This window comes from Netta rufina (genome assembly GCF_964035555.1).
Source record: "Netta rufina genome assembly, chromosome: W".
Lineage (NCBI taxonomy): Eukaryota > Metazoa > Chordata > Aves > Anseriformes > Anatidae > Netta > Netta rufina.
This window is the reverse complement of record NC_140139.1, coordinates 11,726,423-11,749,807: the sequence shown is the minus strand read 5'-3', so window position 1 is coordinate 11,749,807 and position 23,385 is coordinate 11,726,423. Positions and strand designations below refer to the sequence as shown.

At 45.1% G+C, this 23,385-nt stretch overlaps 1 protein-coding gene across 2 annotated transcripts in view; it reads left to right on the top strand.

Moving 5' to 3' along the window:
* The window catches only part of LOC311220821 (Golgi phosphoprotein 3-like), a 69,763-nt gene that overhangs the window by 25,448 nt on the left and 20,930 nt on the right, over positions 1 to 23,385 (top strand). Inside the window, exon 2 of one of the 2 annotated variants that reach the window (XM_084304436.1) lies at positions 16,106 to 16,237. The exons of the other annotated variant lie outside the window; for it this stretch is intronic. Coding sequence (XP_084160562.1) covers positions 16,106 to 16,237 — 132 coding nt within the window. The remainder of the gene's footprint in view (positions 1 to 16,105; positions 16,238 to 23,385) is intronic. 2 annotated transcript variants of the gene reach the window in all.

The window sequence follows — 23,385 nt, the reverse complement described above, 5'->3', positions numbered from 1 at the left end:
TTTCAGTTTGGTTACAGTAGATTTCTTGTCTTGCTTTCTATGGATAGATCTCATATCTTGCTGATATTCAGTTGCTCTGGCTCTGTGGTCTATAAAGTAATCTGTAATAACATGAGGCTTGCTGGGTGTCGTGGTTTAACCCGGCCGGCAGCTAAACACCACGCAGCCGTTCGCTCACCCTCCCCCTCCCTCTCTGGGACGGGGGAGAGAAATGGAAAGTGAAGCCCGTGAGTTGAGATAAAGACAGTTTAATAAGACAGGAAAATAATAATAATAATAATAATAATACAATGGTGATAATAGTACTACTACTAATAATATGTACAAACAAGTGATGCACAATGTAATTGCTCACCACCTGCTGACCGATGTCCAGCCTAACTCCGAGCAGTCCGGCCCCCTCCCCCCGGCTAGCCACCCCTATATATTGTTTAGCATGACGTCAGATGGTATGGAATACCCCTTTGGCTAGTGTGGGTCAGCTGTCCTGGGTCTGTCCCCTCCCAGCTCTTACTGCACCCCCAGCCTGCCTGTTGGCAGGACAGAGCAAAAGGCTGAGATGTCCTTGGCTTGGTATAAGCACTGCTCTGCAGCAATTAAAACATCGGGGTGTTATCAGCACTCTTCTCATCCTAAGCCAAAACACAGCATTCCACCAGCTACTAGGAAGAAAATTCTGTTCTAACTGAAACCAGGACACTGGGTTAGACCAGGGAATGCACTGGCGTCTGCAGTATGTCGTAGAAGAATCTGTAAACAGCTAGTCTTAACCAAGTCATGTAAATGTGATTTTTATTATTGTATGTGTATCTTGAAGCTTCAGGGTTGGAACTCTGGAAGTACTTTTCTTCTCTTCCTTTCATTTGAATCTGAAATGCTTCCACAGATTTTTCAGATTTCCCCACTCTGTTCTGATCTCAGCCAGGTAGGCTAAAACTACTGGTCTTCTGTTGTGAGTTAATTGAAGAATTGGGGGGAGAGCGAGAGAGAGAGAGAGAATGTGTTTCTTCTGTAATGGGAAGGTGGTTTTTTTGTTTGTTTGGTTTGGTTTGGTTTTTTTTAAGTAATTCTTATGGATGAAACAAAGTATTCTGAAGTAAGACATTACATGGTCCCATACAAGTCTTTTTGGACCTCATTTTAAAAAGGAAGTATTGTTTTTTTTAACCTTCACTCTGCAATCTGTTAGACTTTCTCAGACAATGTTTTGAGAACTGCTGTTAATGTGAAATGGCTTCAGCAATTTAATTTTCTTTTCATTGCTACTGCTAGGTGGCTTTAATTTGCACTTGGGATAGAGAAATTATTGAACTTTTTCTTAATAGAACAAGATTGACAATTGCCTTGAAACTGAATAGAGCAATGAAGGCGGTAACTGAATGACTGCTCTGTGAAGGCATTAAGTAAGCTTAAGTGAAACATTTCTTGAAGTTTCTTGCAAGTGTTTTTTTTTTTTTTTTTTTTTTTTTTAGCAGTGTTGATTGTGTAGAAATTGCTAACACACTTGGCATTGGTCTTTACCAAATACCTGTAGTTGTTCTGGTCATGTTAAGGTCTTCTCATTCTGATTGTTACATAATCGGTCAATTATAATGGTCATTGGCGCAGCAGCTTTTGGGATCCGAGAGGAAGAAAGTGTTGTCTTATTTGTTACTTGATTTTTTTTTTAATATCTTCAAATCATGGCATTTGAGTAATTTATGAATTTTATATATCCAGAAACTTAAATTTTGAGTGTCGTGGAAAATTGGAAATAAATGTGTTTTGTGGGAGTGTACTCTGATACTTCTACAACTTATTCTGTAATAGTACTGAGTGATTCAACAAAATATTTGAATAGACTCTGCACAGAATCCTGGTGTTGTCAGTGTTGTGTATGTTTTTTCTATTTTTACAGTTTGTCTTTCTTGCTGTAGCTTTGTTACAGCATAACCAGATGATGGCACTAGACTTTTTGTAACCACAGTGAAAATGTTTTACGTTCTTTAAGACATCATTTTTTGTCTGTGCAGCATTTTTCACAATTTCTAGCAATCCTTATAAACACTCTTTTGCAAGTCCTAGGACCCTATTCTATTATAAGTATAGTTTTGTGAAGGTTGAGTTTCAGGGATCTTGGCGAGCTGGGTAAGGATGTCCTTAGGGAATAACATAAGTGAAGGATTTGAGGGATGTTGGTAGGACCTTTCAAGTCGTGGTCTTTTCCCTGTGGGGTGTGTGCATGAGCCCTGCCCCATTGTGCTCTGCATGCCAGAATCTCTAGGGGACTGGGTCCTAGCACATGGTTACACCTTGCTGTATACAGATGTGAGCATGTGGATTCCTGCTGCAAGAGCTTGTGCCTTGCTCAGCAAAGCTAGACCCAGTGTGTTGGTAAGGCTTGCTTGCTTGAATGTGTTTTAATATAATCATGCTGCTTTTCTACCCTTCTTGGAGCCAGGAAGAGAATAAGATGGCTGTTCACCATATATACTGTAAATACTTTCTCTGCCTTGTCTGCCCCATCTGTTTGAACACATCTAAGGAAATCATGAGGGTTGCAGAAACTCAATCCTTTATAAACCCAGAAGTGAAAATTTAATGTATTTTATGTTACAGGAGCATGAGGTGGGGAAGCAGGCAGCTGTAGGAGAGGGTGTCACGGGCAGGTGGTGGGGACATGCAGCTGAAAAGGCAAAGTAAAAATGGAAAGTAGAAGGTAAGGTGGTAGGTTGGTAATACTCAGGCATAGGGCCATGGTCAGGAGATGGGTGGGATTTAGGTTCCAGGTAACTAAAGGCTAACTGAGCAGGAAGGCTTGTGTCAGCTGGGAATTGAGGAAGGGGCATGCAAAGAGGAGAAAGAGAATAAATGATGCAAGAGGTGATGGGAGGGAAATGGTGTAATGAATGTGGATTTTGGATAACCTATTCTTTAAGTAGAAAGAAGATGTTGGTGTTAGTTATGTGCTTTGCCATACTTGAGTGGCAAGTTTGAGCTTTCAAAGTTAATAGAGTAGTAAGTTTCTATTGTAAACTTTATTTTCATTCCCCTTTATGCTTGTCTAGTACAAGTATTTTTTTAATCTTAGCGTTTCTAGGTCAGCTCAGAAGAAAACCACTTTTGTGTAAATAAACATGACAGTTGTGAACATTCTTATTGAATCAATGCAGATATAAAATTGGCTTGTGAGCTATTCATAGCTTAAAGCGCTGTTCTAATGCGATTGCTGTCAAATAACAATTCATTACCTTTTAAGACAGACACCTTGCTTAGCAACTATAATGAAATAAGTATTTCATTGAGTTAAGGTGTTTATAAAATTAGAAAAGACTTGTAAGGAAGACATACAGCAAAAAAAATTGGTGTTGTATTTGGTGGGAATATTAGTGCTATTTAAGGGTATTAAATAGCGGAATGGTTTGCATCTGTAAACAATGATCTTTAATGCAAGTGTTTTGAGACTGCTAGGTATTTGGAACAGACTAGGTATTTGGAACAGAAGTTGTGGGGAGTTGGGGGTCATCCTCTTCTTGCAGATAACCAGCGATAGTACTAGAAGGAATGGCCTCGAGTTCTTAATGGTCTTAATGATTCTAAGATTTTTCACCGTCCCTCTATTGCCTCTTTAATAGGCAGTAGTTCTGTAATGCTGAGCGTTACAGTTTCTCTTTTCTGTACCTTTTTCTAGTTGTGCTGTATGCCACTTGAGATAGGTGTCAAGGAGCTGTTTGCAGCATTGAAGATAAATGTTCGCTTTATTCCGTTTCAGCTACGCCGGGAAGTTTGAGTTAATTTAAAGGATGATTTAGACTGTTGTGTGCTAACCTGACCTTCTCTGAAGGTTTCTTCAGTTGTCTGAAGTGTTTGCAGTAAGAGCAAAACATTATCCATCCATCTGTTTGAACTACTTGGAAAGACCAGCGTAATGGATTGAAAGAAATCCATGGCAAAAATCCAAATGGCAAAGAAATGTCTGGTGCTTACCAAAAACAATATACAGAATGCCTGGCTTCTGAGAGTAGCTGATACAAAGCATTGTTTTTCAGTAAAAAGGATGACTAGATAATTCCTCAAATGCCTTTCCAACCTTATGTCTATGGCCTTTTAAGTAAACATCTGTGACATTTCAGTAATGGCTTTCTACTAATTCAGTGTTTTTTGTAGAATTTTTAGAAGATCATCTATGTAATAAAGCTCTTGAAAATAGCTAAGTGCTAAATGGAAACTTTTTTTTGTTCCTAGAAGTCTACATTTGATGACATTATTAGTTGGTGACTGGATTGTACGTCTAGTGGACTTCAGGTGTGTCCATCTGGTGTGTACACTGGCAGCTGTCATTTGCGAACAAGATAAAGTTGCATTGCTCGTGATTTAAGCTGGTTGTTGTTACTGGCTAGGGTAAATGTTATGAGTGTGTGCTCCTTTTTTTTTTTTTTTTTTTCCTGTATTCCAAAGTGGATCTTTTCATAAAGAGGATGCATTGCTGGAGGAGTTTTGGAAGGTCTTTCTAGATCATACCAAGTGTTTCCACAATCATTTCTCAAAAGAAATTTCTCAGAATGGTTTTGCTTTGTCCTACATACTGTTCTTGCATGTTTGGTAATATTAAATGTTGGCAACTGTATAATTTAAATAGAATCATTTTCTTTTTTTTTTTTTTTTTGTCACGGTTGTCAAGTAGTGGAGTACAAAATTGAATAAATGTGTTTCTAGTGATTGAGTAAATTTATTGTGTCAAATATTTGGTTCTGCTATTTAAGCAGACAGCTATCAATGCAGAAATACAGATGAAGTGTGATAGGTATGGTGTGGTTCATAGAATGAATGTGATTTGCAGCTTTGTAATCCACATAAGAACAATATATATCTCTTAATATTGCTTTTCAGGTTATTACTTCAGTGCCATATTGTTTATGGATATTAAAGCATATTAACATGTCTCAGGAAACTCAGATAAGCCTGTGTGATGTCAGTAATGCCAAATGCTTGATGTCTTAAAATGTAATTAGTTAACATTTAGTTTATATGTAGTCAAAATTATGTACTGTTTTGTTTGTCACTTTCCTGAAGTTCCTCTGTTCTTTGAAGAACAGACTAAGTCAAAATTAACAGAGGATGAGTCTGTTTCTCTTTCATGTTTACAGTACAGGAATGGTGGTTGTCTAGTAGTGCTACTTCAAAAGTGCATGAGGGTAAGAGAACTGCTTACAGAACGCAGCAAGCCTCCTCTTGCCAAACGGACTGCGGCAACCCAGACCAAGTGACTGCCCAAAAATGTGGCTGTTCAGGTCTCTGGCTGCAGGGAGTGCCTGAGCCTGTTGCTACCAGTGGAGGGTGGCAGAGATACTGCTCGCATGAGGTGCGAGCAGGTGGAGGATCTGATCAGCCTGGAGGTAGTGCTCAAGGAGGAGGTGGAGAGATTAAGGACTATCAGGGAGTGTGAACAGGAGTTAGACTGGTGGAGAAACTCCCTGCCATGCTGTTCTGGTTTCAGTTAGAACAGAATTAATTTTCTTCCTAGTAGCTGGTGGAATGCTGTGTTTTGGCTTAGGATGAGAAGAGTGCTGATAACACCCCGATGTTTTAATTGCTGCAGAGCAGTGCTTATACCAAGCCAAGGACATCTCAGCCTTTTGCTCTGTCCTGCCAACAGGCAGGCTGGGGGTGCAGTAAGAGCTGGGAGGGGACAGACCCAGGACAGGTGACCCAAACTAGCCAAAGGGGTATTCCATACCATCTGACGTCATGCTAAACAATATATAGGGGTGGCTAGCCGGGGGGAGGGGGCAGGACTGCTCGGGGTTAGGCTGGGCATCGGTCAGCGGGTGGTGAGCAATTGCATTGTGCATCACTTGTTTGTACATATTATTATTACTTTCCTATTATCACCATTGTAACATTATTGTTATTATTGTTATTATTATTTTGTTATTATTATTTTCCTGTCTTATTAAACTGTCTTTATCTCAACTCACGGGCTTCACTTTCCATTTCTCTCCCCCGTCCCAGAGAGGGAGGGGGGAGGGTGAGCGAACGGCTGCGTGGTGTTTAGCTACCAGCCGGGTTAAACCACGACAGTCTTTTTGGCGCCCAACGTGGGGCTCGAAAGGTTGAGATAATGGCAGATCTGACCAGAGTGTGTTAAACTAAAATTGGTATAAGTATTAGACCTGCTTAATAGTCACTTGTCATAATGCTGATTGCTTTAATCTCAACTCTGCTGTGCCTGTTTTCCAAATTGAGTATTATAGTACATTATTTTCCGTACTTGCTCTCTGTCATGTTGTTTATCCTCTCCGGGCCCTGGTTTCAGATCATTATGGTACTGAGTGTTGTAGCAATGGCTTATGAGACGATGAGATATCTGGTCATGACTCTAACTTGGTATTTGTACTCAGTAACATCGTCGACTCTGTATTTTGGAAACTGTATCTTGGAAACTATTAGCAATTATACCTATTGTTTTTTTCCATTAGGGAGTCAATCTGTGGAGGGGAAAGGGGAAGATATTTTTTCTTACTTGATTACTCTCCCTTTCTCCTTCACCACCCCTGTATCCTCCTGGATCACTATGCCTTCCTCCTTCACCACCCTCTTACCCTCCGAGCTTGCTACAATAGCTCTCCAAGATATTGAATATCCTTGGGATACTCAGACCAGCCTAGTCTTGTTGTTCTGCCTCCTGAATGTGCTTCAGGTTCTGCTTAAAGTTAAACAACTACTTAGGAAGCTCATCTGGAGATCTGCCCGGAGGCAGTATAGTTGTGGGTGGCAGGGAGTATGGGAGGATATGGGCAGGCATCTAGAGCAGTTGGCACCCCCAGTGTTTTGGAAATTCACCCCTGAACAACTGCAAAATCCTCAAAAACTGGCAGAATGCTTGAGAAAAAGGTGTCATGATTCTGGCAGTTCCAAAGTAACACAAATCATTGTAACATGCTGGGACCTGGCTCATGCCTATCGAGCTGACATTGATACTGCTATCAACTTAGTGACAGACCCTGTGGCCACTCCAAGCCCTGTGACAGATCCAACGGCCACTGTGACCCCTACGGTGGACTCTGCAGCCGCTCCAGTCCCAGCTCCTGTACCCGCTCCAGCTCCGGTTCCTACAGCTGCTCCAGCTCCTGTGGCTGGGTCAGAGAAAAGAGCTGTAGCAGTGCAAGTTGACCCTGCAGAGGGTATTCCAACCCCTGTGGCAGACCCTGTAATGGGGTCAGAGAAACGAGCAGTAGCAGTGCAAGCTGCCCCTGTAGAGAAGGTGAAAAAATGGTATAGAGATTCAGGTCGTTTAGAACGCAGAGAGTCTTCTGCCAAATCTAGGTATGGAGACGACGACGACGCTGGGCCATCAAGGGTTCAGGAGGAGGAAGATGAGGATGCCGAAAAATCAACAGTAACTACCCGAAGCCTAAACGAGCGTGAGTTACGAGATGTGCGAAAAGATTTTGGTCGCTGTATAGGTGAGCAGCTTGTCACCTGGCTGCTCCGATGCTGGGACTCTGGAGCCAATTGTGTGGAATTAGACGGCAGGGAAGCCAAGCGACTGGGATCCCTTGCTAGAGACGCTGGCATTGACAAAGCGATTGAAGATGGAGCACAATCTCACAGCCTCTGGAGGCGTGTCCTCTCAGCTGTGAGGGAAAGGTATCCCTTCAAGGAAGAACTCTTATGTCTACCAGGCAAGTGGACCACTATGGAGAAGGGAATCCAGTACCTGAGGGAATTAGCCATACGGGAAGTGATTTATGAGGATCCAGACCTCAGACAAACATCCAAAGATCCAGATGAAGTCAGGTGTACACGACCTATGTGGCGGAAGTTTGTACGGAGTGCACCATCATCATATGCCAGCTCATTGGCAATAATGGCCTGGAAAGAGGATGAGGAAGCCACAGTGGATGAAGTGGCTAAACAACTCCGGCAGTACGAAGAAAGTCTCTCCTCTTCCTTACAGGCCTGCGTCTCAGCTGTGGAGAAACTTTCTGAAGAGTTCCACCAACTTAAAGAGAATCTATCTTCATCCCCACCTGAACCAACCAGTGTCCACCGACCAAAAGAGAACACTGTGGAGAAACTTTCTGAAAAGTTTCACCAACTTGAAGAGAGATTATTCTCCTCCGTACCTATACAGAGCAATGTCTCAGCTATCAGGGGTAGGCGTTCATCCACACAAGGAGGACGATATGGTGGGTACTCACCTCGTGCCACCCTGTGGTTTTACTTACGAGACCATGGAGAGGACATGAGAAAATGGGATGGAAAATCTACTGCGACCCTAGAGGCACAGGTACGTGAGTTGCAAAAGAAAACAATCAGGAAAAAGGGATTCTCTGAAAAGTTTGCTGCTCCAACTTCCAGCAGACAGTCCTTCAAACACAGAAATGAAGAAGATTCTGACCAGGATTAGGGGAGCCCTGCCTCCAGCCAGGGGGAGGAAAGGGACAATCGAGTTTATTGGACTGTGTGGATTCGATGGCCTGGCACGTCAGACGCACAGAAGTATAAGGCTTTAGTAGACACCGGTGCACAATGTACTATAATGCCATCGAGCTATAAAGGACCAGAGCCCATCTGTATTTGTGGAGTGACAGGGGGATCTCAGCAGTTGACTGTATTGGAGGCTGAAGTGAGTCTGACTGGGAATGAATGGGAAAAGCACCGCATTGTGACTGGCCCGGATGCTCCATGTATCCTTGGCATAGACTATCTTAGAAGAGGGTATTGCAAGGACCCAAAAGGGTTCCGGTGGGCTTTTGGTATAGCTGCCTTAGAGACAGAAGGCATTAAACAATTATCTACCTTGCCTGGTCTCTCAGAGGACCCCTCTGTTGTGGGGTTGCTGAGGGTCGAAGAACAGCAAGTGCCAATCGCTACCACAACTGTGCACCGGTGGCAATATCGCACTAACCGAGACTCCCTGATTCCCATCCATAAGCTAATTCGTCAATTGGAGAGCCAAGGAGTGATCAGCAAGACTCATTCACCTTTCAATAGTCCCATATGGCCAGTGCGAAAGTCTAATGGTGAGTGGAGACTAACAGTGGACTATCGTGTCCTGAACGAAGTGACGCCACCACCTAGTGCTGCAGTGCCGGACATGCTGGAACTTCAGTACGAACTTGAATCGAAGGCAGCCAAGTGGTACGCCACAATTGATATCGCTAATGCATTTTTCTCCATCCCTCTAGCAGCAGAGTGCAGGCCACAATTTGCCTTCACTTGGAGGGGAGTCCAATATACTTGGAATCGACTGCCCCAGGGGTGGAAACACAGCCCTACCATTTGCCATGGGCTGATCCAGTCTGCGCTAGAGCAGGGGGAAGCTCCTGAACACCTGCACTACATCGATGACATTATTGTGTGGGGTGACACAGCAGAGGAAGTTTTTGAGAAAGGGAAGAAAATAGTCCAAATCCTTCTGAAAGCTGGTTTTGCCATAAAACAAAATAAAGTCAAAGGACCTGCACGAGAGATCCAGTTTTTAGGAATAAAATGGCAAGATGGACGTCGTCAAATCCCAATGGATGTGATCAACAAAATAACAGCTATGTCTCCACCAACTAACAAAAAAGAAACACAGACTTTCCTAGGTGTTGTGGGGTTTTGGAGAATGCACATCCCAAATTACAGTCTGATTGTAAACCCGCTCTACCAAGTAACCCGTAAGAAGAATGAGTTTGAATGGGGCCCTGAACAACGACAAGCGTTTGAACAAATCAAGCAGGAAATAGTCCATGCAGTAGCCCTTGGGCCAGTTCGAACAGGACCAGATGTAAAGAATGTGCTCTACACTGCAGCAAGGGGAGCACGGCCCCACCTGGAGCCTCTGGCAGAAAGAACCTGGGGAAACTCGAGGTCGGCCCCTGGGGTTTTGGAGTCGGGGATACAGAGGATCTGAGGCCCGCTACACTCCAACTGAAAAGCAGATATTGGCAGCATATGGAGTTCGATCTGCTTCGGAGGTGGTCGGTACTGAAGCGCAGCTCCTCCTAGCACCCCGATTGCCAGTACTAGGCTGGATGTTCAAGGGAAGGGTCTCTTCTACGCATCATGCAACTGATGCTACGTGGAGCAAGTGGGTTGCACTGATTACTCAGCGGGCTCGAATAGGAAACCCCAGTCGCCCAGGAATATTGGAAGTGATTATGGACTGGCCAGAAGGCAAATACTTTGGGATATCATCAGAGGAGGAGGTGGGTCGTGCTGAAGAAGCCCCACTGTACAACCAGTTACCAGGGAATGAAAAGAAATATGTCCTGTTCACTGATGGGTCCTGTCGTATTGTGGGGAAGCATCGGAGATGGAAGGCTGCTGTATGGAGTCCTACACGGCGAGTTGCAGAAGCTGCTGAGGGAGAAGGTGAATCGAGTCAGTTTGCAGAAGTGAAAGCCATTCAGCTGGCTTTAGACATTGCTGAACGAGAAAAATGGCCAGTTCTCTATCTCTACACCGATTCATGGATGGTAGCAAATGCCCTGTGGGGATGGTTACAGCAATGGAAGCAAAACAACTGGCAGCGTAGGGGCAAACCCATCTGGGCTGCTGCATTGTGGCAAGACATTGCTGCTCGGGTAGAGAACCTGGCTGTGAAAGTACGTCACGTAGATGCTCATGTGCCCAAGAATCGGGCTACTGAAGAACATCAAAACAACCAGCAGGTGGATCAGGCTGCTAAGATTGAAGTAGCTCAGGTGGACCTGGATTGGCAGCATAAAGGTGAATTATTTATAGCCCGATGGGCCCATGACACCTCAGGCCATCAAGGTAGAGATGCAACATACAGATGGGCTCGTGATCGAGGGGTGGACCTGACCATGGACACTGTAGCACAGGTTATTCATGACTGTGAAACATGTGCTGCAATCAAGCAAGCCAAACGGTCAAAGCCTCTTTGGTATGGAGGACGATGGCTGAAATATAAATATGGAGAGGCCTGGCAGATTGATTACATCACACTCCCTCAAACTCGCAATGGCAAGCGCCACGTACTTACAATGGAGGAAGCAACCACCTGATGGCTGGAAACATATCCTGTGCCTCATGTCACCGCCCGGAACGCCATCCTGGGCCTTGAAAAGCAAGTACTATGGCGACATGGTACCCCAGAAAGAATAGAGTCAGACAATGGAACTCATTTCCGAAACAACCTTATAGACACTTGGGCCAAAGAACATGGTATTGAGTGGGTGTATCACATCCCCTATCATGCACCAGCCTCCGGGAAAGTTGAACGATACAACGGACTGTTAAAGACTACATTGAAAGCAATGGGCGCTGGGACATTCAAAAATTGGGATACGCATTTGGCAAAGGCCACCTGGTTAGTCATGACACATACCTGCGAGAAAGGTACCTGGGCGATACACCCCAAATAGTGGTGGACCCCCTGCCCTATTGCTGTTGGAGGGGGAGGGGACCTGAGAGATAGAGAGGAATGGAAACAGGTCCCTACTCGACATTGCAGGTGAGCCTCCTCCCTGCTCACCTCGAATCCCCAGGTGCCCTTACACAATAGGCTTGAGGCCCCTGGAGCTTGAGAGACAGATTGGTGAGGATGTGGGGGAAGGTCCACACAGGAGGTTGTCTAGGACAAGGAAGTCAAGTCCATACCTGAAGGCTTCCTCCACCAAGAAAGGAAAGGAGGATAATTAATGGTTGTAGGCGACTCCTTTCTGAGGGGAACAGAGGGCCCCATTTGTCAGCTGGACCCTACCTGTAGGGAAGTCTGCTGCCTCTCTGGGGCCCGGGTCAGGGACATTACCAGGAAACTTCCTGGCCTGATTGACCCCTCCGATTATTATCCCTTAGTGATAATTCATCCTGGCAGAGACAAAATTGCTGAGAGAAGCCTGAAGGCTATCAAAAAGGACTTCGGGGGATTGGGATGGTTACTGGATGAAGTGGGAGCGCAGGTGGTGTCTTTCTCTATCCCTTCAGGGGCAAGGAGGGATACTGAGCAGACCTGGAAGGCCCAGATGATTAATACATGGCTGAGAGGCTGGGGCCATTGCAGGAATTAGGTTGTTTGTTTATTTATTTTGTTGTTGTTTTTGACTGTGGGGAGATTTACTCAGCACCTGGCCTGATGGCTGCCAATGGGTCCCACCTGTCTCAAAGGGGGAAAGGGATCCTAACCCAGGAGCTGGCAGGACTCATGGTTTCTGTTGCACAATGTACAGGGGAACAGATACGGCAGGATATATCCCTCTCTGGGATGGGGGAGAGAAATGGGAAAATGAAGCCTGTGGGTTGAGATAAAGACAGTTTATTAAGACAGGAAAATAATAACAATAATAATAAATGTGTACAAAACAAGTGATGCACAATGCAATTGCTCACCACCTGCTGACCGATGCCCAGCCTATTCCCAAGCAGCTGGCCCTCCCCACCCCCCAGCTAGCCCCCCCATATATTTATCATGACGTCAGATGGGATGGAATACCCCTTTGGCCACTTTGGGTCAGCTGTCCTGGGTCTGTCCCCTCCCAGCTCCTGCTGTACCCTTAGCCTGCCCACTGGTAGTACAGAGTGAGAAGCTGAAAATGTCCTTGGCTTGGTGTGAGCAGTGTTCTGCAACGATTAAAACATCAGCATGTTATCAGCACTCTTCTCATCCTAATCCAAAACATAGCACCCTACCAGCTACTAGGAGGAAAATTAACTCTATCCTAGCTGAAACCAGGACAAACTGTAATTGGTCTTAGCAGCTTAGAGTAGTTCTTAGAACAAGTTTCAGCCCTCTCCCTCACTTACACCCACAATGGAAGTCAATAAATCCAGGCAGAGTCCTATGAGTGTGAGCTCACTGTGATATAATTTCCAGGAGCTAAAGTAAAAGTGTCTTGACAATCAAATAATACATGAAGTTCAAAAACTCTCCTAACTTTTCTTATATATATCTTTGTGTGTTTACAAGCTCCAAACAAATAGTTTTAATCACTACAGATTTGATACCTAAATCAATCAGCATCTACTGTGAGCTCCATCAGATTTAAAGGCATCCCCTACCTTGAGGTAGGATTATCCCCATTGAACACTGAGGAGAGACATTAACACATGAAAGGCAGGTACTGCTTGACGAACCTGATCTCCTTCTGTGACAAAGTGACGCTTAGTGGATGAGGAAAAGGTCGTGGATGTGGTCTACCTTGACTTCAGTAAGGCCTTTGACACTGTTTCCCACAACATTCTCCTGAAGAAACTGGCTGCTCATGGCTTGGACTGGTGCACGCTTCGTTGGGATAGAAACTGGCTGGGTAGCCGGGCCAAAGAGTCGTGGTGAATGGAGTCAAATCCAGTTGGAGGCCGGTCACTAGTGGCGTCCCCCAGGGCTCAGTACTGGGGCCAGTCCTCTTTAATATCTTTATTGATGATCTGGATGAGGGGGTTGAGTGCACCCTCAGTAAGTTTGCAGATGACACCAAGTTAGGTGTGTGTGTCGATCTGCTCGAGGGTAGGAAAGCTCTGCAGGAGGATCTGGATAGGCTGGACCGATGGGCTGAGGCCAACTGCATGAAGTTCACCAAGGCCAAGTGCCGGGTCCTGCACCTGGGGCACAACAACCCCAAGCAGTGCTAAAGGCCGGGAGATGAGTGGTTGGGAAGCTGCCTGGCGGAGAAGGACCTGGGAGTGATGGTTGATAGTCAGCTGAATATGAGCCAGCAGTGTGCTCAGGTGGCCAAGAAGGCCAGCAGCATCCTGGCTTGGATAAGAAGCAGCATGGCCAGCAGGTCTAGGGAAGTGATTGTCCCCATGTACTCGGCTCTGGTGAGGCCGCACCTCGAGTCCTGTGTTCAGCTTTGGGCCCCTTGCTACAAGAAGGACATCGAGGTGCTCAAGCAAGTCCAGAGAAGGGCAACGAAGCTGGTGAGGGGTCTGGAGAACAAGTCCTATGAGGAGCAGCTGATGGAGTTGGGCTTGTTCAGCCTGGAGAAAAGGAGGCTCAGGGGCAACCTTATCGCTCTCTACAGGTACCTTAAAGGAGGCTGTAGCGAGGTGGGGATTGGTCTGTTCTCCCATGTGCCTGGTGATAGGACGAGGGTGGACGGGCTAAAGTTGCTCCAGGGGAGGTTTAGGTTGGATCTTAGGAAGAACTTCTTTACTGAAAGGGTTGTGAGGCATTGGAATGGGCTGCCCAGGGAAGTGGTTAAGGCACCATCCCTGGAGGTCTTTAAAAGATCTTTAGATGTAGTGCTTAGTGATACGTTTTAGTGGAGGACTGGTTAGTGTTAGGTCAGAGGTTGTACTAGGTGATCTTGGAGGTCTCTTCCAACCTAGATGATTCTGTGATTCTGTAATGTGATGCCCATCTATAAGAAGGGTCATTAGGAGGACCCAGGGAACTACAGGCCTGTCAGCCTGACCTCGGTGCCAGGAAAGGTGATGGAACAGGTCATCGTGAATGCAATCATGCAGCATATGCAGGACAACCATAGAAACAGGTCCAGTCAGCATGGGGTCATGAAAGGCAAGTCCTGCCTGACCAACCTCATCTTCTATGATGGGGTGACCCGCCTGGTTGATGAGGGAAAGGCTGTTGACGTAGTCTACCTAGACTTCAGCAAGGCCTTTGACATGGTCTCCCACAGTATTCTCCTGGAGAAGCTGGCAGCCCATGGCTTGGACAGCAACACTCTTTGCTGGGTTGAAAACTGTGTGGTCGGCCAGGCCCAGGGAGTGGTGGTGAACAGAGTGAAATCCAGCTGGTGACCTGTTGCAGGAAGAACGGCTGAAACACGACAGACACTAGTATGGTCAGATCATGCTGTCTTTTATTACCCGAATAGCCTGACTTTTATAGCAAACTTAACAGGGGCGGATAGTATCTCACACAAGATTATTGGTCAAAAGCACTCAGACAAACAACTGCAAGAAAACAACCCCACCTGCAAGAAAACAACCCCCTTGTGATTAGCAGTCATGTAGATCCCATCCTTGAAGCCAGAGGCTGGTAACAATATTTTTCTAAATTCCTCAATCGGGCGATGTGGGAACGCTGTCATGGGAACTTCTTGTAGTCGTCCTGGTAGCTTGGTTTGCTCAGCTGCAGCAAGCCATGGGATCTTTGCTGTTTCAAAAAATCCTCAACAGTGACAGGTCACTAGTGGAGTTCCCCAGGGATCAGTGTTGGGGCCTATCCTCTTTAATATCTTTATTGATGACTTGGATGAGGAAATCAAGTGCATCCTCAGAAAGTTTGCAGATGGCTCCAAGTTGGGGGGAAGTGCTGATCTGCTGCAGGGTAGGAAGGTCCTGTAGAGGGACCTGGACAGGTTGCATTGATGGGCAGAGGCCAATGGGTTGAGGTTGAACATGGCTAAGTGCCGGATCCTGCACTTTGGCCACAACAACCCCATGCAACACTACAGGCTTGGGGCAGAGTGGCTCAAAAGCTGTGCGGAGCAAAAGGATCTGGGGGTGCTGACTGATGCTTGCCTGAACATGAGCCAGCAGTGTGCCCAGGTGGCCAAGAAGGCCAACGGCATCCTGGTTTGTATCAGGAATAGCGTAGCCAGCAGGACCAGGGAGGTGATTGTCCCCCTGTACTCTGCTCTGGTGAGGCCACACCTCGAGTACTGTGTTCAGCTTTGGACCCCTAATTACAAGAAGGACATTGAGGCCCTGGAGCATGTCCAGAGAAGGGCCGTGAAGCTGGTGAAGGGCCTGGAACTCAAGTCCTATGAGGAGTGGCTGAGGGAATTGGGGTTGTCTAGTCTGGATGAGAGGAGGCTCGGGGGCGACCTTATTGCTCTCTACAGGTACCTGAAAGGAGGTTGTCGGGAGCTGGGGGTTGGCCTTTTCTCGCAGATAACTAGTGACAGGACTAGAGGGAATGGCCTCAAGTTGCCCAGGGGAGGTTTAGGTTGGAAATTGGGAGGCATTTCTTCTCAGAAAGAGTGGTCAGGCATAGGAATGGGTTGCCCAGGGAGGTGGTGGAGTCACCGTCCCTGGGGGTGTTTAAGGAAAGGTTGAACATGGTGCTTAGTGGGTGATATTGGTGGTGGGGGAATGGTTGGACCAGATGATCTTGGAGATCTTTTCCAACCTTAATGGTTCTATGATTCTTCTATTTGTTTTCAGGTGGAGGTGGAAGTATCTTACTGTCTTTTCATCTTCTCAGGGTTACACTTCATTTTGGAATGATTGCATCTCCTCAGGTTTGCGTGGCTGCATGTTAATCGAATTGGCATTGCGAGGGCGTCTTCAGCTAGAGGCTTGCGGAATTAGGCGCAAAAGTCTATTGACAAGAAAGGTAAGTGGGAGGAATGTGTTCATATTTGCTTTTGCATCGTGTTCTTGCAATGCAGTAGTTACAAGTAACAGTGAGTTTTAAGGTAAAACATTTTTTTTTCTTTTCCTATAAATGGGGTTAGAGATTCTGAGTAGTGACTTACGTTACAGGCACAGTTATTATCTAAACTGTTTCAGTGGTGAGTTGAAAGGTCTTGTAAAATTTTCTGTACTTGTTCTCAGTTCCTGTTTGTTCTCTTGATGTGTTCCTGCTGCTGTTGGGAACCTTTTGCAATCATCTGGCTGTGGCTGTGGCCAGGGTGCAGTGATAGCAGTTGCTGCTGGGTTCCAGCAGCACCAGTTGCAATCTGTCGAAGGAACTGGCTTTTGCAGTGTCGGTGAGATGTGAGCTGGGGCTGAGATGGACAGCTAACTGACAGCAAGACAGATGTATCCTGCAAGCCACCAGTTAGTGCTGGTGTACACAGTATCCTCTGCATGGTATGCTTTGCAGTGCGTAGGAAGGAAACATCCTTGTACCTTGGGCCCCTGAGAACGCAAAACTCTAGGTAAAGTGCATGACTGGTGTGTTAAATTGATTGTACTCGCTGACCTTTAAGATGAGCAAAGTTTTAAGGTTCTTTATTGAGTTAGGATGAAGATTTGAAGCTTTAATTTATTGATTTTGCTGTCGTTTTTTTTTTTCCTTAGTACAAAATGTGCGAAGTCATAGTTTGAATTCTACTGTTTGAAAAGTCATACTGTTTGAATTTCTACTTCATCAGCATTAGTGGATACTTGTAAAATAAGTTTATTGAATACGTGGTCAAATATTTCTATCCACCACAAGGAAATCCTCTTTCACAGCCTGTTTTCCCGTCAATATTATGCTTTGCTGATTTTTTTTTTTTTTAAAGGAACACTTCCAAATTCCCTAATCTTCTTCCAGCTTCCTTCTCCTCCAAAGAATTGAACCTCTGTTCTGGCAAACGGCACCTGCTTCTTTTAGCTTCATTTAAGCATATTCAGGCTTTTGGCTCCTTAGGCATTCAGGAATGTTCTTTAACAGCTATTTTCTTTCTATGCAAACCTTGTCAGGTCTGTCTACCTGAAGTTTTAACTGCCTTTTTTTTTTTTTTTTTTTTTTTTTTTTTTTTTTTTTTTTAAGGAAAATGGAGAAATAACCATGCATATCTTTACTACAGCATACAAACCAAATTCTTGTCTGCCTCCCGTTCCTCTTTTAAAATTTTATCATGTGATTTTTAGGGGTGGGTCTGTCTGTGTTCTTTTTTTTTTTTTTTTTTTTTTTGGCTGCTTTAAGGAGAGCTAAATCTAACTAGTATTCAATGCTTTGTTCTTTTTGTTGTAAGAAAATCTAGAGATTTTTGCAGGCAGGAGCATTCTATGAAAAAGACAATATAAAATTCAAATGAAGATTGATTTCTGCTTACAGAATTTCATGCAAGTAAAATCCCTAACTATTGATATCTATGATGTTTCTTCTGTCCTACCCTACCTCTCAGTTTAGAAGTCATTCTCATGTGTCTTTTCTCATTTTATGTAAAGTCTTGCATTGTTTAATATGAAATTGCAGTCTTGTTCCCATGTTTAGTAGATTTATGTGCCTGAACTCTACCAAGTGTCCACCTCCACCCTCTTTTGGTACAAGCTTGCAGGCTTTGCTCGCTTTAATTCACAGAAAAAAAAACAAAGCCAAGTACCATGGTTAGTGAATGGAATGAGCTGTTTAGTTGTATACAAGGTTGCAATTCAGTGAGGTGTGGAGCTTCAGCAGCAAAGACAGCAGTTCTGTCTTTGCAAGGAAGCTTATTATTTTTGGAGTCTCTCTTTAGTTTTTACTACTGTTTGTGCAGCCTTGTCAGGTAATCACTCTGGCTGAAAACTAATTCACGTATCTGATCCGTTAAATTTTTATTTAGATCATTTTCTTGGTTTTGTCATCAGGTGTGGTACAAGCAATAGCTGAGAAGAAGAGGAGGGTAGAACTAGTTCTTTGGTCAGTAGTGCAGATATATAAACATGCTTGAATGCTGGAGACAAATGAGATGGAGAAACTGGCAGACGGACTTGATGAGCTTCAGTAAAAATTCTGAAAGTCAGTAGGATGTGTTTTTATGTTGCAACATCCTTGTAAATTTGGCTTGAGAGTATATAATCACTGCATTGTTTTGGAGTTGTATCTACTGATGGTATCACTGCTGGAAACAAATGAAAGCCGAGGTTTGTATGTAAATAAAGCAATTTCTAAGACTAGTGGTTATTGAAGATAGAAAATGGCTTCCTTACTATGTCAGAAAGCAAAACCAATAATTACAGTTTTTTGAAAGAAAAGAAATCTCAACAAATCATTGGTGGATTAACTTCAGTATTTTATAATTGATAATTCTGAGTGATTCGTGCATGAGTGATTTTTTTCTCATAATTATTATTAAAACTAAATTATAAAGAGTTTACTCAAAAAGTCAATGCATGAGGTACTTCATTTTTAGCATTGCCTAATTGCAGAGCTTCATTGTGGAAAATGCAAATTAAATACTCTGTATAATTGAAATGTTCTTAGCAGTCAGATACCAGGCAAAGCTATTACGTGATAAACAGCTGAAAAATTGGGATAAAGAAAGGCTTCCTTAATAGAGCTAAGGATCATCATATCTGAAGAACCAGGCTATTAGCTTCTTTCTCTATCTTAACTCATCTATTAAAAAAATGAAAATATTCCCCTTGAGGATACTTAGTCTTCTGTGATGATTCAATTCACAAGATGCCCGACCCACTCAATTTCCTACTCTTCTTGTGCTTTAATTAACCAAGAGACATTGATCAATAAATCCTTGTCCAAGAAAGAGCAGATCTGTGAATATAGGAGAGAGGTGGCTGAGCTCCCATTATTGCCTGTCTCCATGTGCTGAGAAAGGGAGGGGGAAAAGAAATATTGAGAAGTATAAATCAAAATACTTTTGTTTCAGGGGAAGGATAATTGGAAGAATCTGTACAGTGAATGTTCACTGTAGCATAGTATAAGAAACAGTGCTTTATTGCCTGGCTTCAGAGAATGGTAAACTTGGAGACAAAATCTCCATGTTTTGTGGCTTCACAGGAGCTTATGGAGTCCTGACTGAGTTGAATGGAAGAGTCTATGCTCCTTATAGGTCTTTGCTCTAAGTGCCTGTGTATTGAGGCTCAGATTGTCATCATGGATTATATTCAAACTAACTTCGTAAACTTCCTTGTAGTGGCAGTAAAAATATTTTAACCCCAAATAAGCAAGGAAAGCTGTTTTCTAAACTTTTTAAATCTTTTTTTTTTTTTTTTTTCTTCAAAAATGCTCTGAAGTCTGGGTTACGTCTCTTCAGTGAGGGGTGTATGTGTGGTGCAACAATTAAAGCATCGGGGTGTTATCAGCACTCTTCTCATTCTAAGCCAAAACACAGCATTCCACCAGCTACTAGGAAGAAAATTAATTCTGTGCTAACTGAAACCAGGACATCTATCCACCCCTTATTCCATACCATTTATGTCATGCTCAGGTTACACTCTTTTCCATACATTCTAATTAGTCACCTATAGTAATCATGGTAGTGATAACATACAGTATAATATACTATTTAACATGGTGCAATTCAGTTCATGGGCTATTCTCACCCAGTATTAAATCTCCTTGAGGTACACACCGGACCTCTCCGTTCTTTTGCATCACCCACCAAGTATATCCAGGTCCCTGAGCGAAAACAATTCCACGAATAGGTTTGCCTTTTCCTGAGGCAGGAGTAGCCCAGACTGTTTTACCCAGCATATTTTTTACATGCACTACAGGAACTTTATCCCCATCTACAGTACGTAACAGGTTTGATTGGGCAGGTCCAGCTCGGTTGGTAGATCCCCTAGTATTGACTAACCAGATGGCCTTTGCCAAATGCGTATCCCAGTTTTTGAACGTCCCAGCGCCCATTGCTTTCAAGGTAGTCTTTAACAGGCCATTGTATCGTTCAACTTTCCCGGAGGCTGGTGCATGATAGGGGATGTGATACACCCATTCAATACCATGTTCTTTGGCCCAAGTGTCTATAAGGTTGTTTCGGAAGTGAGTCCCATTATCTGATTCTATTCTTTCTGGGGTGCCATGTCGCCATAGGACTTGCTTTTCAAGGCCCAGGATGGTGTTCTGGGCGGTAGCATGAGGCACAGGATATGTTTCCAGCCATCCGGTGGTTGCTTCCACCATTGTAAGTACGTGGCGCTTGCCATTGCGAGTTTGAGGGAGTGTGATGTAATCAATCTGCCAGGCCTCTCCATATTTATATTTCAGCCATCGTCCTCCATACCAAAGAGGCTTTGACCGTTTGGCTTGCTTGATTGCAGCACATGTTTCACAGTCATGAATAACCTGTGCTATAGCGTCCATGGTCAGGTCCACCCCTCGATCACGAGCCCATCTGTATGTTGCATCTCTACCTTGATGGCCTGAGGTGTCATGGGCCCATCGGGCTATAAATAATTCACCTTTATGCTGCCAATCCAGGTCCACCTGAGCTACTTCAATCTTAGCAGCCTGATCCACCTGCTGGTTGTTTTGATGTTCTTCAGTAGCCCGATTCTTGGGCACATGAGCATCTACGTGGCGTACTTTCACAGCCAGGTTCTCTACCCAAGCAGCAATATCTTGCCACAATGCAGCAGCCCAGATAGGTTTGCCCCTACGCTGCCAGTTGTTTTGCTTCCATTGCTGTAACCATCCCCACAGGGCATTTGCTACCATCCATGAATCGGTGTAGAGATAGAGAACTGGCCATTTTTCTCGTTCAGCAATGTCTAAAGCCAGCTGAATGGCTTTCACTTCTGCAAACTGACTCGATTCACCTTCTCCCTCAGCAGCTTCTGCAACTCGTCGCGTAGGACTCCATACAGCAGCCTTCCATCTCCGATGCTTTCCCACAATACGACAGGACCCATCAGTGAACAGGGCATATTTCTTTTCATTCTCTGGCAACTGGTTGTACAGTGGGGCTTCTTCAGCACGACCCACCTCCTCCTCTGATGATATCCTGTCCTGGTTTCAGTTAGCACAGAATTAATTTTCTTCCTAGTAGCTGGTGGAATGCTGTGTTTTGGCTTAGAATGAGAAGAGTGCTGATAACACCCCGATGCTTTAATTGTTGCAGAGCAGTGCTTATACTAAGCCAAGGACATCTCAGCCTTTGCTCTGTCCTGCCAACGGGCAGGCTGGGGGGTGCAGTAAGAGCTGGGAGGGGACAGACCCAGGACAGGTGACCCAAACTAGCCAAAGGGGTATTCCATACCATCTGACGTCATGCTAAACAATATATAGGGGTGGCTAGCCGGGGGGAGGGGGCCGGACTGCTCGGGGGTTAGGCTGGGCATCGGTCAGCGGGTGGTGAGCAATTGCATTGTGCATCACTTGTTTGTACATACTATTATTACTTTCGTATTATCCCCATTGTATCATCATTATTATTATTGTTATTATTATTTTTGTTTTTTTTTTTTTTTTTTTTTTCTTTTCCTGTCTTATTAAACTGTCTTTATCTCAACTCACGGGCTTCACTTTCCATTTCTCTCCCCCGTCCCAGAGAGGGAGGGGGGAGGGTGAGCGAACGGCTGCGTGGTGTTTAGCTGCCGGTCGGGTTAAACCACGACAGTCTTTTTGGCGCCCAACGTGGGGCCCGAAAGGTTGAGATAACGGCAGATCTGATCAGAGTGTGTTAAACTAAAATTGGTGTAAGGATTAGACCTGCTTAATAGTCACTTGTCATGATGCTGATTGCTTTAATCACAACTCTGCTGCGCCTGTTTTCCAAATTGAGTATTATAGTACATTATTTTCCGTATTTGCTCTCTGTAGTGTTGTTTCTCCTCTCCGGGCCCTGGTTTCAGACCATTATGGTACTAAGTGTTATAGCAATGGCTTATGAGACGATAAGATATCTGGTCATGACTCTAACTTGGTATTTATACTCAGTAACATCGTGGACTCTGTACTTTGGAAACAGCATCTTGGGAACTATTAGCAATTATACCTATTGTTTTTCTCCATTAGAGAGTCAATCTGTGGAGGGGAAAGGGGAGGATATTTTTCCTTACTTGCTTACTCTCCCTTTCTCCTTCACCACCCCTGTATCCTCCTGGGTCACTCTGCCTTCCTCCTTCACCACCCTCTTATCCCCTGAGCTTGTTACAATAGCTCTCCAAGATATTGAATATTTCTGGAATACTCAGAATACCATAGTCTTGTTGTTCTGCCTCATGAATGCACTTCAGATTCTGCTTAAAGTTAAACAACTACTTATGAAGCTCATCCGGAGATCTGCCCGGAGGCAGTATAGTTGTGGGTGGCAGGGAGTATGGGTGGATATGGGCAGGCATCTAGAGCAGTTGGCACCCCCAGTGTGTTGGAAATTCACCCCTGAACAATGGCAAAATCCTCAAAAACTGGCAGAATGCTTGAAAAAAAGGTGTAATGATTCTGGCAGTTCCAAAGTAACACAAATCATTGTAACGTGCTGGGGCCTGGCTCATGCCTATCGAGCTGCCATTGATACTGCTGTCAACTTAGTGACAGACCCTGCGGCCACTCCAAACCCTGTGACAGATCCAACGGCCACTGTGACCCCTACGGTGGATTCTGCAGCCGCTCCAGTCCCAGCTCCTGCAGCCGCTCCAGTCCCAGCTCCTGCAGCCGCTCCAGTCCCAGCTCCTGCAGCCGCTCCAGTCCCAGCTCCTGCAGCCGCTCCAGTCCCAGCTCCTGCAGCCGCTCCAGTCCCAGCTCCTGCAGCCGCTCCAGTCCCAGCTCCTGCAGCCGCTCCAGTCCCAGCTCCTGCAGCCGCTCCAGTCCCAGCTCCTGCAGCCGCTCCAGTCCCAGCTCCTGCAGCCGCTCCAGTCCCAGCTCCTGCAGCCGCTCCAGTCCCAGCTCCTGCAGCCGCTCCAGTCCCAGCTCCTGCAGCCGCTCCAGTCCCAGCTCCTGCAGCCGCTCCAGTCCCAGCTCCTGCAGCCGCTCCAGTCCCAGCTCCTGCAGCTGCTCCAGCTCCAGCTCCTGTAGCCGCTCCAGCTCCAGCTCCTGCAGCTGCTCCAGTCCCAGTTCCTGCAGTCGCTCCAGTTCCAGCTCCGGCCGCTACTCCAGTCCCAGTTCCT